The sequence below is a fragment of the Microcaecilia unicolor genome, chromosome 1 (genome assembly GCF_901765095.1).
Source record: "Microcaecilia unicolor chromosome 1, aMicUni1.1, whole genome shotgun sequence".
Taxonomy (NCBI): domain Eukaryota; kingdom Metazoa; phylum Chordata; class Amphibia; order Gymnophiona; family Siphonopidae; genus Microcaecilia; species Microcaecilia unicolor.
The window spans coordinates 260,756,645-260,775,885 of record NC_044031.1 but is presented as its reverse complement, the minus strand read 5'-3'; the positions used below and the strand labels follow the sequence as shown (position 1 = coordinate 260,775,885).

Below are 19,241 nucleotides of genomic sequence, written 5' to 3'. Positions count from 1 at the left end.
TCACAGTTGTTGGATATGCTCGTAGATTCTTGGAATGGGGGAAATTCTTAATGAAGTGGGGCCACTGAAGAAGTGCTAGGTGAGGAAGGGGAGGCAGTTGTAATTTTTGGTTGAGATACTAAAGAAGAGGTGGAATTTGAGGCTTGTGGAGCGTAAACAGCAGAAAATAGGGAGTGAAAATAGAAAGGGGGTTTGGAAACTGGAATGTAGAGTATTTAGGCAATTGTTATATGAGACAGTGTTATGCTCCAAATTTGGCTAGACAGTTGTCAAATAATTAAGAAAGGAGGCTCAGGATTCAGTGAGTTTATTAGGTATCTCACCCTCGGATCAGGATTTCGCATTCTTTTTGTGGATAACATATGGCTATTGAAGGAGGGTTCGATAAGGAGGAAGAGGGAGGGTGGAAGAGAGATTGAAGGGTGATGGTGGCATGGGTGATGAAATTTTATAGCCCCTCTGAGAGTATCTTACTAGATTATTGAAGAATTTGGTAAGAGGTTAGAGTCCAGTGGAGCCATGCCCTGCATAAATGATTGAAGCATCACCATCTGAATATTTCTCATTATGCAAGCTATTATTTGTAGATCTTTTGGGAATTCCTTAAGGGAACTCCTTAGGGGGGTCTTTTACCAAGCCGTGGTAGCAGTTTTAGCTCATGGTAGAAATCAGCTGGCGGTAAACGCTGAAACACCCATTATATTCCTATGGGCGTCTCGACGATTACCACCAGCTGATTTCTATTGTGACTTAAAAAGCTACCGCAGCTTAGTAAAAGGACCCCTTAGTGCGCTTAAGTGGATGTTAGTATGAAGTTGCTTATTTTGCCAGTGACAGAGGTGAGTAGTTATAGACTAATCTCTAATTTTCCATTATTGGGGAAGATGGTGGAATCTTATGTAACGTCCAGTGGCAAGGCTGGAAGAACATCAGGTGTTTGATCCAGGCCAGTCGGGCCTTTGCCCAGGGTACAGTACAGAAACAGTTTGGGTATCTTTGCTGAAAGAGATGTGTCATTGCTTTGACTGATATGGGCCTTGTTAGTGTTATTGGAAATTTCCACAACCTTTGATCATACCATTTTATTGGGGAGGCTGAGACAAATGGGAGTTAAGAGGCACAACTTTATTTATTTATTTGTTGCATTTGTACCCCACATTTTCCCACCTATTTGCAGGCTCAATGTGGCTTACATAGTACCGTCAAAGGCGTTTGCCCAGTCGGTGGATAACAAATACAAAGTTGTATAGTGATCGTATGAGGTATAAGTGGAGGGTCGGAATGGATGAAGATTCCGTGATGTCCTGTTCGATCATAGTCATGCTGTGTTGGTAGGTGAAGAGGGTTACGTGGGGTCGTTGGATTAGGCCTTTTTGAAGAGGTAGGTTTTTAGTGAATTCCTGAAGTTCAAGTGGTCTTGGATTGTTTTCGCAGCTTTTGGGAGCCCATTCCATAGTTGTGCGCTTATGTAGGAGAAGCCGGCTACATAAGTTGTTTTGTATTTAAGTCCTTTGCAATTTGGGTAGTGTAGATTTAGGTAGGATGTTGATGATCTGACTTTGTTTCTTATTGGTAAGTCTATAAGGTCTATCATGTATCCTGGGACTACGCCGTACATGATTTTGTGGACTAAGGTACAGATTTTGAAGATGATCCGTTCTTTCATTGGGAGCCAATGCAACTTTTCTCGGAGGGGTTTAGCACTTTTGAAGCGTGTTTTGCTAAATATCAGCCTGGCTGCTGTATTTTGGGCGGTCTAGAGTTTTTTGCAGCCCGCGTAGATTCTGTTGCAATAATCTGCATGGCTTAGGTCCATTGATTGTATTAGGTATCTAAAAATTGCTCTTGGGAAGAAAGGTTTTAATCGTTTGAGCTTCCACATTGAATAGAACATTTTCTTTGTTACAGAGTTTACTTGGCTCTCGAGGGTAAGGTTGCGATCGAGTGTGACACCGAGTATTTTCAAACTGTCCGAGGTAGGGAAGGTATGTCCTGGAGTATTTATGGTTCTGGGTTTGTATTTATTATATGGAGAGGAGAGGATGAGGCAATGTGTTTTTTCGGTGTTCAGTTTCAGTTGGAATGAGTTTGCCCAGGAGTCCATGATGTTCAGACTATCGTTGATTTTGGTTATTTCTGTCAGATCATGTCTGAAGGGGATGTATATTGTAACATCATCTGTGTAAATGAATGGGTTAAGGCCTCGGTTGGATAAGGACTGTGCCAATGGAATCATCATCATGTTGAAGAGTATTGGTGATAATGGTGATCCTTGAGGTACGCCGCAGACTGCTTTCCATGGTGGTGATATGTTTGACTTTGATTTTACTTGATAAGTTCTGGTGGTTAGAAAGCCTTTGATCCAGTTAAGTACGTTTCCTTCAATCTCGAAGTGGCCTAGTATTCTTAGTAGTATGTTGTGGTTTACCATGTCGAATGCGCTCGACATGTCGAACTGGAGGAGAAGTATGCTTTTGCCTGTGGCAATCTCCTGCTTGAATTTGGCCAGGAGGGTGACTAGGACAGTTTCGGTGCTATGGTGGGATCAGAATCCTGATTGTGAATTATGTAGTATTGAGAACTTGTCCAGGTATTCTGTAAGCTGTTTAGTCACGAAGCTCTCCATCATTTTTACTAGTAATGGGATAGACGCAACTGGGCGGTAATTGGTGATTTCGTTTGTGCTTTTCTTGGTTTCTTTTGGTATTGGGGTGAGTAGGATGTTGCCATGTTCCTCATGGAAGAGACCTTGTTGTAACATGAAGTTTAGATGGGATGTAAGGTCTGCTATGAAGCGGTCGGGGGCAGACTTGAGTAGATGACTGGTACATGTATTCAGTTTGCAGTGGGTCTTGGCGAACCTGTGAGTCGCTTGTGTAACTGATTCGGTGCTGAAGAGATTAAATGTCCAAATGCGGTCAGCTGGGTATCCTTCAGCGGATGGGTCCAAATCATTGAAAAAGATTTCGATGTCGGTGTGATGAGGAAGTGTGCTGTATAGTTTTATTATTTTTTCGTTAAAGTAGTTAGCAAGTTTGTCTGCGGGTGGGATGTCTGTGTTGGGTGTGGTGATAGGGCTGGTGTCTAGTAACTTATTTACAAGTTGGAATAGTTTCTTCATATCTTTGTAGTCCGGTCCTAATTTGGTTTTGTAGTAGGACCTTTTGGTTTGTTTTATTGCGTATTTGTATTTTCTATGTATTTGTTTAAATGCGTTGAGTGTTTGTTCATCTTTTGTCTTTCTCCATACTCGTTCAAGTTTTCTAGATTGTGTTTTGAGTTTTTCTAGTTCGTCATTGAACCAAGGTATAGTGTTTTGTCTTTTTGATATTTTTGTTTTTAAGGGTGTTATTTTGTTTAGTACGCTGTTGCATCTGCCATCCCAGTGGTTGAGATAAAGTATGGAATCAGTGCGTGTTGTCCATTCGTTGTCGTATATTTGTTGCCAGAATATCTGTGGATCAATTTGCCCTCTTGTAGTGTAAGTAGTACGTTTTGGTGTACTGTTTGAGTCCTTCTTCCGGTAGTTTAGAGTTAGGTTCAGTTTGTAATGGTCAGTCCAAGGTATTGCTGTCCATTTGATGTCTGTTATTAATAGATTATTGTCTGTAGGTAGTTTATGTGATAGGAGGTCCAATGTATGTCCTTTGATATGGGTAGTTTGCATGTGAGGCCATTTAAAATCCCAGGACTGTAGGAAGTCTTTACATTCAAGTGCGTTTGTGAAGTTGGGGTCTTCTAGGTGAAGGTTAATGTCGCCTAGTAGCAGTATGTTGTTGTTATTTACACAGTTGTTTGATATGAAGTCCATGAAGGTGGGCTGACTTTCCTTCCAGTTGCCGGATGGTCTGTAGAATAATACGCAATTCAGGTGATCGGTTAGGGAGTTGTTATGGATTCTAAATGAGGCAATTTCTAGTTGGGTTGTTATGGAAGCGGCTGTGGTTTCGGTGGTGAATTTTTCTTGGTATATTAGTGCTATGCCTCTACCTCTCTTTTCCGATCTGGTTCGGTGGGTGATTTTGTAACCTGGCGGGCACAGTTCAAGGATTATGGGGTTGTTTTGGTTGTGAATCCAAGTTTCATTGATAAAGATGAGATCGAGGTTTTCTGAGGTGATCCAATCTGATATTGTTGTTGTTTTGTTGATTACGGATCTAGCATTGATGTAGCCTACCTGGACGTTTTGGTATGGGGCTTCTAGGTTTGGTGTTATGTGGATTTTTGTTAGTTGTTGTTCCTTGGGTGATGTGTGTTTGTTGTGGTCTTTCCTCTCGTTTTGTTGGTGATGTCCATGTTTAGATAGTTTTCCTTTAGTGTGATGAGAGTCAGTTTGGTGGAGTGTGGAATGTTTGGTGATTTTGTAGGGTGGGTATGAAGTAATGTTCTATGAGTGGGATGGATAGTGCTAGGTGCTTGGTGCTAGGTGCTTGGAACAACCTTCCTGAACCCTTACGCCAAGCCCCCTCCCTGCCCGTCTTCAAGTCTTTGCTTAAAGCCCACCTCTTCAATGCTGCGTTCGGCACCTAACCCTTACCGTTCAGTGAATCCAGACTGCCCCAATTTGACTGCCCCTATCGGACCGACCGTTCACTTGTCTATTAGATTGTAAGCTCTTTGAGCAGGGACTGTCTCTCTTTGTTAAATTGTACAGCGCTGCGTAACCCTAGTAGCGCTCTAGAAATGTTAAGTAGTAGTAGTAGTAGTAGTAGGTGGATCAGTGAAAGGGAGTAGATTACCAGAAGTATTTTGATTGTGTTCATTTTGGTGTCATTTGTTCACTTTGATTTGGTTTGGTTTCAGTCTTTTTTACAAAATAGAATATTTTGAGTTGGAAGTGAGAGGGCAGAATTGCAGGTTATAAAATTGTTAGATGAGGTGCCCTAGTGCGCCTTGCTATCCCCAATCCTTTGTAATTTGTATTTTTGGCCTTTGTATAACGTTACACAGGCATTTGATTTTTCTCCATTTTTTTATAAGGAGGATGTTCAATTTTTTGTTTCAATGGATAATTCTATGGATGGATTGAAGAGTATTATTTGGCAGCCCTGAATGAATAGTTGCATTGAAATTCCCTCTGCTAGATTGTGGATAAAGTAGACATTTTGTGGGTGAGTAAGGGAGACCTTCCACATCTCTATGATTTCCTGCTTATCTCAGGATATTACAGTTGCTTCAGAAATAAAGACATTGGGGATTTTGCTTTCTTCCTGTTTTGCAATGGATTCTGTGGTTAATCAGGTGGTACGGATGGTTTGACAAATCTGAAGGCCGCTCAGTAGTTGCGATATATGAAACTTCAGGATTTTTGTACAGTGGTAAAGGTGACAGTTTTAAGGTATCTGGACTACTGTAATGCTGTTTATTTAGCATTGCCTAAGTATGTTTTGAAGAAATTGTAATAGATTTAGATTTGGCCACATGTATGGTAGTCCATAAAGAGCTTTGGGATAGAGTCACACCTTTGCTTTATGCTTTGCATTGACTACCAGTTAAGGTTCACATTTGATTTAAAGTTATACAGTTTGATTTTCAAGGTAATGCAGGAAATAAGGCCTTTCTAGTTGTATATTTGAGAAAATACACACCATGGTGACAGTTACAGGCTAGTGGGTTGGTGAATTTGGTATTCTCAGTGGCTAAGGAATTTAGTCAAGATACATTTCTCATGTTTTACAGGGATGGTGTCAGGATTATAGATTAGTCTGCCTGAGGATTTGAAATGTGCCGAGGATTACTCAGGTTTTAGAAAACAGCTTAAAACCTGGCTGTTTGCAGGATTCTTTGCTTGCCAATCCAGGAATGTGTTTACTGGTTTTATGGGGGTGTGGGAGATTTGGGTGGGTTATGGGGATTGGGGGTGGGGGTGATATACAGAAATATCTTGTAGTGAGGAGCAGGGGATTTATTTTATATTTTATAGTGCAATAGTGCCCCCCTCTGTATGACTTGTGGCTGATAGTGACAGGTTCTAAAACTGCATTAAATTAAATCAAATTAAATTCTGTAGGTTAGTGAATAAGAGCCCTGCCTAAGTTCCACCCATGCTCTACCCCTACAAATATGCGCTGTGCAAGATACATATGAATTTACAAAATAGCACTTAGATGGAATATTGACATTTATACACATATATGGGTGTATATGATAACATTCTAAATATGCCATTATATCGCTCCATGGTGCGACCGCACCTTGAGTATTGTGTTCAATTCTGGTCGCCACATCTCAAGAAAGATATAGTGGAATTGGAAAAGGTGCAGCGAAGGGTGACTAAAATGATAGCAGGGATGGGACGACTTCCTTATGAAGAAAGACTAAGGAGGCTAGGGCTTTTCAGCTTGGAGAAGAGATGGCTGAGGGGAGACATGATAGAGGTATATAAAATAATGAGTGGAGTGGAACAGGTGGATGTGAAGCGTCTGTTCACGCTTTCCAAAAATACTAGGATTAGGGGGCATGCGATGAAACTACAGTGTAGTAAATTTAAAACAAATTTTCTTCACCCAACGCATAATTAAACTCTGGAAATCGTTGCCGGAGAACGTGGTGAAGGTGGTTAGCTTGGCAGAGTTTAAAAAGGGGTTAGACGGTTTCCTAAAGAACAAGTCCATAAACCGCTACTAAATGGACTTGGGAAAAATCCACAATTCAGGGAATAACATGTATAGAATGTTTGTATGTTTGGAAAACTTGCCAGGTGCCCTTGGCCTGGATTGGCAGCTGTCATGGACAGGATGCTGGGCTCGATGGACCCTTGGTCTTTTCCCAGTGTGGCATTACTTATGTACTTATGTATTTACATATGCAAAGTGTGCAGAAATGTTAGGGCCTATTTTTAAAAACTGCCACATAAATGGATAATTTATTTATTTAGTTTAGGCCTGTCAGCAGATTGAATGGCTAGTGATAGCAGGATCACCAATTAATCCGGTGACCACCACGGATGAAAAGTTAGTAGACTGACACTATAATATGTTCAGGCAAGTAAACACATACTTTCATCAGTGCTGGAAGAAAGGTGTATATTTGGTAGGTAGAGTTTCGTTTTCTTAGGCTAGCATGCAAAAGCTTTAGAACGGTGAAAATGTTAAGGCCTTACGCAGTGAAGTTGACTGGAAACATCTGTGGCCCATTCTGCATTATCCTTTGGGATTGTGTTGACATATAAAGCATATTTCTTGTGATATAATGCTTCATATAATCTAGTATTTTAGGGCCAAGTGACTAGAGCTAAGATACTGTTACCACTAATGTTTGGCATTCCACAGAGTACACATTTCTTTTGGAGTACTGTGCTGCTGTCTTATGTAATACCAGATAAGCATACTCTAAATTCTCAATGGACTCTTGGGATTTTGTTGTCATTCGTAAACTGCTTAAATGTCACTGCAACCCCAAGTAAAATACAGCATTGCACAGGCCCTTGATCATCTTTTATTGTATACTGTGGCTCAGTTTATGAGTGTTACATCATACATTTCAAAACTTCCTGGAAATAATGAGTGTGTTTGGCAATAGCACATGGGCTTAAAAAGGCATTTGCTTTTGCTTGAAAAATATAGCATCAGTATAAAAATGTAAGTGTTCACTAGGGTCAGCTGGAAGGTATAGATGCCTAATCCAATTGGAATCACCATCTTGCTTGTCACAAAGAGAGGTTACTGCTATTAGCTGAAAGAAGCAGGCTTCTATAAGTAGAAAATTGCCACTATCAGACAAATAGCTAGGAGTGATGGTGTACTCCACCATTCTGTCTCGAGTTTGTACAGGCTGCCAGGGCTCTTCTCAACTAATGCATCATTTTAACTGGGAACTAAGTCTAGTTTCTTAAGTGGCCAAGCAGCTGTGATGCCTTTTCCCTGATATGTTACATCTTCGATAAAGTAGTATGATTGCCATGTTAGTTCACTTTAAAGAAAATAAACAGAAACAAAGCACAATAAAACAAAAAGAAAATAAGGTGATGACTTTCTTATTGGACTAACTTAATACATTTTTGACTAGATGGGCTGTCCTGACAGGACTTAACGAGGATCTGGGTTTTCTGTCACATTACAAATCATAAAATTATACTGTTTCTTCACCTTCTGATTACTTATCCACCTCTCCTTGTTACTCCTTCTCTCCTCCTTGACCCTCACCCCTACGTCTTCCTCGAGACAGTCATTGGAATGCTTTCATGTTTCACTTAAATATTTTGATATTGTCATCTTTTGCTCTCCCCTGACCTGAGGAAGAAGGGTCAGCCTTTCAAAGCTTGTCAAAAATGTATTGTTGTTTAATAAAAAAGGTATTGCCCAATGGATCTGAATATGGATTTGGCTTAATTCTACAGCAAGTGTGTTTATCCCATAACTTAAGAGCACTAATCTTCCACTGCCTAGCAGTGCCTAACATTAACCCTTCTATGTGCTTTGTCCTTCCAACCCCACTGCAGCTATTTCACTGCAAATGTATAAAGAAGCATGGATTGCCATGGGCAGATTCTGACCCAGATATTCAATGCCTGGCCTAATCCAGGTACCAGCAATGAATATCCAGGGCTTCAGTGACTGCTGGAAGTTATCCGGGTGCTGGCCAATATTACATTACATTACAGCTTCATTTAATTTCCTCATTTACCTATAAGGTTCAATGCAGATCATAATAAGATAATCCAGCTCATATTAGATACTGGGAACATACATAGCCAGAAGAATACATAACCACTTACAGTTAAAAATTGAATCATTTAAATACCGCTTAAATAGAAAAGTTTTTAAGCGTTTCTTTAAAATTTCACTGTTTGGTTCCAGCCTAATTTCTGTTGGCAAAGCATTCCAAGTCTTTTCAGATTGGTAAGCGATCATTAGAGAATGGACATGTTTGTATCTAATACCATCAATAGATGAGTAATTTAGGTTTAACTGACTATTTGAACAAAGACTTTTCCCAGAGGAAGAAAATGATAGAATCAATGTGAATGGCAAAGACTCAGAACCATGAATAATATTGAATATTAACAAACATAATTTAAACAGTATTCATACTTCTATAGGAAGCCAATACAGTTTTATCATCATCAGAGTTGCTTTTTCCCATTTGTTTGCCGGGCAGCTCAATCTAGCTGCAGTATTCTGCAGTGTCTGCAGTCTCCTATATAACATTCATGAGCAACCAACATTAAGGGCCTTTTTTATCATGCCGTGCTGGCGGTTCTTGTGCAGCAATGCCGATAAAGCCCATTCAAAGAATGGGCTTTGTCAGCATTACTGCAATAGGGCCCACTAGCGTAGTTTGATAAAAGATGTCCTAAGTAAATTACAGTAATCCAGTTTGCTAATGATAAAGGTGTGTACTTTTAAACTGAACTAGGTAAAAGAGAAGTATTTTCATTTTCTCTGCAATTGCCTCAGTTTCCAGAAAATCTGCTTGGTCAATTGAGCCAACACCTACAGAAGGTGACCTCTCCACGAGAGAAACGAAAGCCAAGCAAACGAACAGTGGATCCAAAAAACTCCTCTCTCAAACGGAGTTTCTTGAACAAGGTCTTTATTGAAATCAATAAAAAATGACCCGTTTGCTTGGTCAATTGAGCAACATGATACTCAGAATTCAACATAGGATCAAAGGAGACACCGAGCACCTTCAGTGTTTCATTTTCTAGCACACATACTTTAAACATCTGTATCATATCTCCCCTGTCCCTCTGTGATACCCTGAGCGAGGGTTGAGGATGGGCAGAAGAAAGGAGATGTTGATGCTCCTGTTAAAGTCGTTGGTAAGACCCCACCTGAAATATTGTGTTCAGTTTTGAGGCCATATCTTGCCAAGGATGTAAAAAGACTTGAAACTGTCCAGAGGAAGGTGACAAAAATGGTATTTTTATTTATTTGTTACATTTGTACCCTGCGCTTTCCCACTCATGGCAGGCTCTATGTGGTGGGCAATGGAGGGTTAACTGACTTGCCCAGAGTTACAAGGAGCTGCCTCAGTGCCGGGAATTGAACTCAGTTTTTCAGTTCCCCAAGACCAAAGTCCACCACCCTAACCACTAGGCCACTCCTCCACACCAAAAGAAGTATAAAAAGAGACTGGAATACTTGAATATGTATACCCTAGAGCAGTGATGGGCAACCTTTTGAGCTTGGTGTGTCAAAATTCGCCAAAAAACCGAGCATAACTCGGGTGGTGTGTCACTTCGAGAAAAAAACCATAATTTCGCGATATTTATAGTTTAAATAACAAAAATGTATAATTGTAATATAAAACTGTATTTAATAAACCAAAACTAATTATTTAACTTACCTACTTAGTGACTTCTTTGTTCATCTGTCAGTCGGTTTCTTTTGTTGGTCTTGATATTATTTAACTTGTGTGGGGTGCCATGAACTAAGATAAGTGAGGGGGAGGGGGAATTCTTTAACTAATCTGCCTATTAGTGACTTTTTTGTTGCTGAATTTCATTGGCTAAATCTTCAATTGAAGGTTGGTATTTTGTACACTTCAAGCCCAAGCAAGCGCTACTAACTTCATCTGTCAATCTGTTTCTTTTGTTGGTTTTGATATTATTTAACGCTGAGAATAAGGTTTCACAAAAGTACGTAGAGGGAAAAATTGTGAGTAAAGCCATTGCTATATTTTTCAGGGTGCTAAAAGTGTCTGGTAATCGGATCCAGGCACTCCAAATTTCCTGGTAACTCAGATATTCTCTTAATAATTGCATCTTTATTCTGCATATCGTGAAATAGAACTGGTGCACATCTTAGGAGAGTTTCTTTAATAAATTCTCCCTCACTGAGTGCTTTTCCATGCTGAGCTATGGAGTGAGCAATGCTCAAACTTGCAGATGTTAAATTTGTAGAACCTTTTACAAATTTAAGGATGGACTTAGATTGGCTCTTATAAAAGTGTAGCTGCCTGGAAATGTATTCCTTCCGTTCATCCTCACTTTTTTTCAAGAGCTGGGAATGATTAGTTTCAAAATGTCTATTTATATTCCACGTTCTGCTTACTACAGTTTCAGTACATAGAACGCAAAATGATTTGCCATTTTTTTCTATAATGCCATACATCTCGGTCCATGTCTCTTGAAAGGGTCGGCTACTGCTACTACCACTTCCTTTACTTAACCTTGGTTTTTTATTTTTTGAGTTCTCCATCAGGGGGGCAGAGACAGAAGATAGAATTATAGATAGCCTGTTAGCCCTAACTAGCCTAACTGACCACCTTATGTAAATTAAGATGGCTGCCGCTATTTCTAATGGCGGGAAACGGCACCCATAGCACATGCCCTCGCCTCTCCCAGCCTCCCCCTCACCTATCTCAGTAATGGTGGTCAATTACAAATCCACGACACCCCAGAACAGTAGATTGGATGATGGTTGCTGGTAATGGTGATCACAGGGCCCTCAGAGATGCGTCCCCCACGGCATTCCGCTGCTCTCTGCTCCGCCGGCCGGAAGTGAGGAGCCGGGGCAGAGGGAGCAGCAGGGAGGGAGCCAATAGGAGCGCACACGGCACACCCCCAGCGGGTAAACATGCACCGGGTGATTTCGCCGGGGGGGGGGGGGAGGTCGCGCTGCACCGGGGGGGAGGGGGGGCACATCGGCGATCCGCCCCGGGTGTCAGCAAGGAACTCCGCTGCTTCTCTGTATGCGGCCACATGCGGCCGCGTGTCACTGAAAATGGCTACGCGTGTCAGTACTGACACGCGTGTCATAGGTTCGCCATCAGGGCCCTAGAGGAAAGAAGGGATAGGGGAGATATGATACAGATGTTTAAATTCTTGAAAGGTATTAATATAGAAAGAAATCTTTTCCAGAGAAGGGTCAACAGTAAACTTAGAGGACATGAATTGAGGTTGCAGGATGGTACACTTAGGCGTAATGTCAGGAAATTCTTTTTCACAGAGAGGGTGGTTGATGCCTGCAATGCCCTTCTAAGAGGATCTCTAAATGGCTGCATGTGTGTGTGGATGTGTTGAGTGGTGTTTAGGTGGTGACTCCGGCTGTGAAGAACTAAGGCTGGTGGTGCCTGGCAGACTTGTATGGTCTATGTCCGATATATGGCAATCCAGTTTAGGATGGACTGGAGAGGGCTTCAACAGCAACTTCAGTAGCTGGAACATGAGGAGAGGACCAGGCAGACTTATACAATCTGTGCCCCACAAATGACAAGATGGATTTGGATAGGCTGGAGTGTGCTTCAGTGGTAACTGCAGTAGCTGAAACATACAGACAGTGCCAGGCAGACATCTACGATCTATGTCCCAGAAATGCCAAAGAAAGAGCATGATCAATTATTTTATATCATAGTGTTCATTTAATCAAGAATCGATAATGTGATATCACCTGGAGTTCTTTCTCTGTCTCCGGTTTATGTAAGCCACATTGAGCCTGCATGTCTGTGGGGATAATGTGGGGTATAAATACCTTAATAAATAAATAAATTGTTGGGCAGACTGGATGGACCATTCAGGTCATTATCTATCGTCATTTACTGTGTTACTGTGTTTTAAAAAGGGAGTGCATTATCTACAAGTGGTGGTGTAAAAGTATAAGTGTCTGCATAAATGCCTGGATAAAGTTAGGATAGCCGTTTAGCATAGCAGATTGAAAATCACTGCAAAACAGGTAAGTCCCGGCTCCACTCAGACTCCACCCCAGACTGCCCTGGCACTAACTGCTTGTGCCACTGAATATCATTGGCAGAGACAGCCAGCAGAATTTAACAGGGTAGGAGCCTTCCTACACGGTTAAGGGGCATAGTTATCAACGTTGACTACCATTCAGATGTTATTTTACCAGTCGCTCATGCTATTTTTAACGTAGGTCTCATTTTATGCAGTGATACCTAGTTACTAATAACTGTGGTTAACAGCAAAATAACTCATCTTAACAGTGGTCCTTGTTGATATCATTCCTTTGTCTCTTCATAAGCTTCACCAGTTGATTTCAGGTGATCTATTACCTCTAATTGGGCTGATGGCCTAAGCTGCCTTAGAAGTACATCCAGGGCTGCCGAGGGGGGGGGGGGGGGGGGGGGGGGGGCGGGGGGTAAGATTCCCCAGGGCCCAGCCTCCAAGGAGGGCCCACCCAGCACTGGCATGGCTGATTGGTCTCCTGCTTCTGTGTGCTGCAGTGCCGGGTTATCATGTGAACTGTGCTCTGCCAGCCACAGTTCCTTCTTCCTGCCTCATCCCACCACCTATGGGAAGTACTTCCTGTTTCTGCAAATACAGGAGGGGATGTGGCAGTAAAAAGGACCTGTGTGGCAGAGAAGAGTTAACGTGGTCCCACCACACAGGAGCAGGAGACAAGTATTAAACAAGCAGGCTTGGGGGGGCATGCGAGGGGGAGTAGCGCAAAGGGAAACCCAGGGGGTGTTTGCCCCGGGCCCAGCTTTGTTTCTCGGTGGCCCTCTTCCTAAAGTCTTTTCCCTGTTATTTCACTTCCTGTCAACTCAGAACACTCAAAGACTGTCTCACCCTCAAAGCTTCTTTCTACTGTGAGCTCAATCCTTGATTGTCTAATTTCTAGTGTGCTCCAAATGGATGATGATAGCTTTAACATTGTTTTTTCCTTTCTAATGTCAAGGTTGAATGCTCTGATGGTGGCATCTCTATTGTGTTTGAGATTGAATATGTTGTTTCTGTTTAATATCATCAATAAAAATATTGAACCATATTTACAATGACAGTCTGTTCAATCTGTAACAAAAGATTGGGGGTTCAGTGTTGCCAGCCTCACTTATTTCCTGCAAGTTTGGCTTTGTTTTTTTCTGAGTTCACAGTTTTTTTGCTGATGTTGCGGGTAGCTTGTTTTGGGGATTTTTAAAAATACACGTGCTTTTTTGGGGGCTTGGAATGACTCTCAGAAAAAAATAAACTGTGAGTTTGGAAAAAACAGTGTCTTCACGTCTTCTTTTTGCTGCTGTGACCTCAATTTCAGATCCTAGGGCTTTCAGACAGTCTCAACTGATAGACCCACTGAGCTGCTTTTCCTCCAGATTTAATCCTCCTTCTTCTCCTCCTGCCCACTTCACCCTGTCAATTACAAATAGGTCTCACACAAACTTGTACCTGTCAGTCTTTTTAATTGTGCTGTTATCTTTTCATTTTTCCCCACAACTAAACACTATAATTTAAAAAAATGAAGTCCTAATCCAGAATTGCTACAATACTTCAAGAGGGGCATGTGCTGAATAGAGATCTCGTCATCTTTGCCAACTTGAATCCAGGCAGTTACTGCCTTTTGACAGAAATAGCGTGTATACACCTCGCTGTATTTAGAACAGCTTTGTACAAAATCCAGACATAGTCATCTCCTATGGAGGCAGTGCATGCAAATATCTTTCATGGATATCCTGAAAACCTCTCAGGCTAGGGTGCCTCCAGGACCAGGTTTGGAAATCACTGTACTAACACATAGCTGGAAGACAAAGATTTAAAAAAAAAAAAATACCATTTTCACCCAAACTGAACTTCTGCATGAAGGTAGCTCTTCCCTCATTATTCAATACCTGTTTTTTTAAATAGTAGTAATTAAAAAAATATCAAATGTATTTTTATAATATACCACTGCATTCCAAAAAACAAAAGAAGCAAGTTCCCACATACCATCTTTCTCTTTTGATGTACACACAGGAAAAAGATTTTTAATGCTTTCAGGTTTCAACCTAATTAAAGTAAAAAAAAAAACAACAAAAAAAACCCTTTCTACTTAAAAATAAAAACTCTGAATGTTGAGCACCTGATTATCATAACATTATGCCTGCTTTGGTGCCTTTTAGTGGGTGGAAAAATCTCAGCACCAATACAATGCATGCTAAGGTGTCCCTATGGCCAGCTTGTCCAAATGCCATAATGATTATGATTTAGGACAAGTTACCTTTCTAACAGGTTATTCTATTGTGATAGTTCCTCTTTGTACAAGCCGGCATGTTTCTAAATATAACCAAGATAAAATAATAATAAACAACGTGGATACAGCCGCTGATAGCCTCCTTCCTTTGTTTTGGGTATACCAATATGGCAACTTTGGCATTGTGGCATTATGCCATCTCCTGTTCTTTCTCCAACCTCCTTGATTTGTATCACCTTGTGAGGAAGTGAATATTTTGCATGGGAAGGGGAGGGATCTGCTGGCAGTGGGAAGCAAAGTTGCACAATACCCTTGACAGCAGCGTGACACATTTAGGCAGGGCCGGTATTAGCAAGTGCGGGGCCCTGTGCAGACCAATTTGGTGGGGACCTATCCTAGCCCCGCCCCGCCCCAGCTCCACCCCATTGATAAGATTATTCAATTTTTAGAAAATGTTTTATTTATGAAATTTCAAATAAAGACAAATGAAGCTAAACTTGTACAGAAAAACTGATTGAAATAATAAGCACAATGCTATCATGAACCCCCCCCCCCCCTCCCCAGAAATTATTCAGTTCAAGTCCACTACAGTTAGTAGTTCCAATTCTCATAACCACGGGGGTCAGAGGTGCGGACACACAATCTCTCCACTGGAAAACACTATACACAAATTTGTGCAAAAACACACTCATAACCTTACCAAACCATAAGAGCACTAATTCCAAGGACAGGATGAGCTACAACCTTATGCGTGGAAAGGCAGAACTGTAATTACATCAGGCTCTAAAACATCAATACACTACCTCGTGAAAAAAACAAAACAAAAAGGGCTACAAATACTACACGCTAGCAGGATACTGCACCTTGATCACATATGAAAAATACATACACAACAGATATGAAGGCAAAATACTGAACTGGAAAGTTACCTCAAGAAGTCAGACTCGGCATGCAGCAATACTAGAAAAATTGAAACTTACATGCAAAATATCACAGATGCACATTTCCAAAAGCTGACATATTCCAATTAATAAATTCTGAATAAAATACTTTTTTTCTACCTTTGTTGTCTAATCATTTAGTTTTTCTATTCGCTTTGGTCCCAGTGTCTTCTGTTTTATGCAGTGTCTTCTTTCCATTTGATATTTTTTCTCTCACCATGTCCACCATCCTCCTGTGTCCTTATGTGTCCTGTCTACCATCTGTAGCCCTGTCCCTATCCTTTCTCCAGTTTCAGCATCTGCCTTCAAAGTGTTCCGATCCAGCCCTTAAATTCAGCAATTTCTCCTCCATCGATATCCAGCATTTCTCTTCACTCCCCTCCATCCATGTGCATCTACTTTCCTCCCCTCCCCTACATCCATACCCAGCATTTCTCCTCTCTCCCTTCCCCTCCATCCATGTGCATCTCCTTCCTTTGTCTTTCCTTCCCTCCATTCCTGCCCAACGTTTCTCCTCTCTCCCCTGCCCTCCATGTCCAGCAATTTCTCCTCTCTCCCTGGGCCCTGCCCTCCCATCCATATCCATCGATCAATGCTCCTCTCTCCCCAGCCCTCCCGCTCCCATCTCCACCTGCCCGCCCTCTTCTCAAATCTTCTAGTATTTAAATTTACCTCTGTTTCAGCAGCTGCGCAGCGTCAGTGAAAGCGCTGTCTGACGTCTCTCCACCAGCCTTCCCTTCGCTTGTTCGTTCCCTCAGTGCCCCGCCTTCTTCTGACGTCATTTCCTCGAGGGCGGGAAACAGGGAACGAACGAGCGAAGGGAAGGTTAGAGACGGGCAGCGCTTTCAATGATGCTGCGCAGCTGCTGCGACGTCGTCGGAGTGAGGTAAATTTACCAGAGCGCCGGGATGGAGCGGAGGTGGCTGACTGAGGCGTGCCGCGCGTGGCCCCCTTAAGCACGAGGCCCTATGTGGCCGCCTCGGCCTAAGACCGGCCCTGCATTTAAGACGTGCTGAACAGAGATCTAGTCATCTTTGCCAGCTTGAATCTACTGCCTTTTGACAGCAACAGCATGTATGGACCTCACTATATTTAGTGGAAGTCAGTATCTTTGCTTAGGTTCATTTGCTTGCTAGTGTTCATGCTGGCCAGAGTGGTAACCAAATTTGGAGCTAAGATAGGTTGTGGTTGTTGAAATATTTTAGCTTTTTGATAGGGAACGACCGCGGGGTTTCTTACTTGGTGGATAATGGGGAGATAGGATTTAATCATCTCTGAATCTAGCAAACAGGGATTTAAACAAACAAACAAAAAAAAAGATCTTAATTAGAGTAGATCTCTAATTTGCTGTCGCACTTGGTGCTAAGTTTCATGATAATGCTTAATTTTATTTCTGCTAAAGCAACAGCATCTTGTATCCCCTTCTGCCCATTATCCTAACTATGTGGTTATTGGTGTGCTAGGCAGTGCTGTAGCTTGGGTCCTTCACCGTAAAAAAATTGGGCTTGTTTTTGAACTGATATCGCTTGTTTTGTGGGTTTGCTTTTGAACTGATATCGCTTGTTTTGTGGGTTTGCTTTTGAACTGATATTGCTTGTTTTGGGCATGGCTTTTAAGCAAAATGCACAAGTTAATCCATGACTACCTGGCAACACGGGATTACAGGGGAAGAAGGAAAAAGTAGAAGCATATGTGCTTCCTTGAAGGTGAAGATCTCTGTGGATAAACTATTGCCTACAGCGGTGATGGGGTTGGTGTGGGAGACCTTCATAAAATACAGCCAGACAAGGAAAAATGAAAACAAAACTCCTTTTATTAACAAATACTAAACCCTGTTACCTCACAGATACAGTTAAATAAAGAATATGCGCTCTTTAGTTTCAGAGGCAAAGTTCCCACAGGTCTGAGCTGACAGTCCTCAAGCCCACAGGACACAGCTACTTGCAGGGTTGCTCCACACAGATCTGGCTCCAGCCAGACCTCAAGGACAGCAGTCTTCTAAAAAGTTTAGCCCATCTTAGCCAGGTTCTAGTAGTTTACACATAAGCAGGGGAGATCTATACTGCAGGGTGGCTTTTTTCCTCCCAGGGCCTCTCTGTTCTGTCCTGCCAGAGGGCTTTTACTTCCTGTTCACTGATGAGCCCCACTGAGGAGGCTAACATCCCTATGCTACACTGGCTCTGCCTCAGCCTCTGATACGGCAAGTTTAGTGCCACCTGCTGTAAGGTGGCTAAACTGCAACCTCAGTGAGGTCATGTTCTTAGTGACATCTGCCGCTATACCAGTCACTCCCTCACACCTACATTTTGAAAATCAGTTTTATGAAGGTAACATTTTCTTCTGATCTTACTTTCCCCAGGTAAGCCCATTTTCGAGTGACTAAATGGTTACCCAGAGAGATCAGTGACTATATTTAGTTGTTCAGCATGGGTTGCGGAACAAATTTGCAGCCCCACTAGATCTCTCTGAAAATTCTTCTACCGATGTTTCTGGTCAGGCAGTTTCTGAGGATTGATGATTGGCAGTGCTGCTCCACATTTTAAGCTTGCATTAATTCCCTAGATTTTTCTGTAGCCGAGAGCCAGTAAAAGTAGCATGGCTTTGTCACTGCTTTGAAAATGAATCCCCCACATATCTTGTATGAAGCTGGAATTCTATTATGTAGAACTGCAAAATATGTCCCATATCAAGAACGATAGTGAAATAAGGTTCTGCTTCTATGACTGACAAATGTATCTAATTATAGATATGTGCAGTTCAATATTACACCCTAACAACTATTTGTAATGACTGGTATTGCTTTACAGATACCTTGTAGCTGAAATTAAGAAAAGAGAAGGATTCCAGCTGTTAATGGAGGTAGGTGATACATGTAGGCTAGCGTAATAACTGTCTGAAATTTTCTTTCGCTAGAAGAAACATCTAAATAGAAAAGAAATACAATGAAAACACTTCATGCACAATATGGTGGATGTACTCTTAATGCCCACCCTTTGACATCTTAGCAGGACCAGCTGTAAGAGCTGCCTGCAGGGGCATAGTGTGGGGGAGGGTGTTTCCCCTCCCCTATTAGATTCTCAGATATATTAAGAAGAACAAAACTTTGAAGATGGTGCTTTCATTTGTTGAAACTAGTATGAATTATTTGCAATAGTGAGCTACATTTTTATTGCAAAGTGCCATTTGCTAAGGTTTTCTCCTTTACAAAGAGTCAAATTTCACTTATAGATTTCTGTGGCTATAATTTTATTTATGTATGTATTTATTTTATCCAGAAGTTGTTTCTTACTTTTATGTCTTCCAGCTTAGTGTGAACCAAGCTGGGACCTCATGCTATGAGCCTTTATTTGCACTGTCTGGGAATTTTCCCCCACACTGGGTCATCACAATATCCATGCAGGGCAGGAGCAGCTGTGGCCTGGCCTCCTTTGAAATCTAAAATCATAAGTCCCTA

General features: G+C 41.7%; 1 protein-coding gene across 4 annotated transcripts in view; it reads left to right on the top strand.

Annotated features, from left to right (window-relative positions):
* GADL1 (glutamate decarboxylase like 1) overlaps nucleotides 1-19,241 on the top strand; it is a 260,588-nt gene that overhangs the window by 149,223 nt on the left and 92,124 nt on the right. For all 4 annotated transcript variants that reach the window (XM_030205926.1, XM_030205918.1, XM_030205934.1 and 1 more), the window contains exon 13: nucleotides 18,595-18,646. In XM_030205926.1, the coding sequence (XP_030061786.1) occupies nucleotides 18,595-18,646 (52 nt within the window). The remainder of the gene's footprint in view (nucleotides 1-18,594; nucleotides 18,647-19,241) is intronic.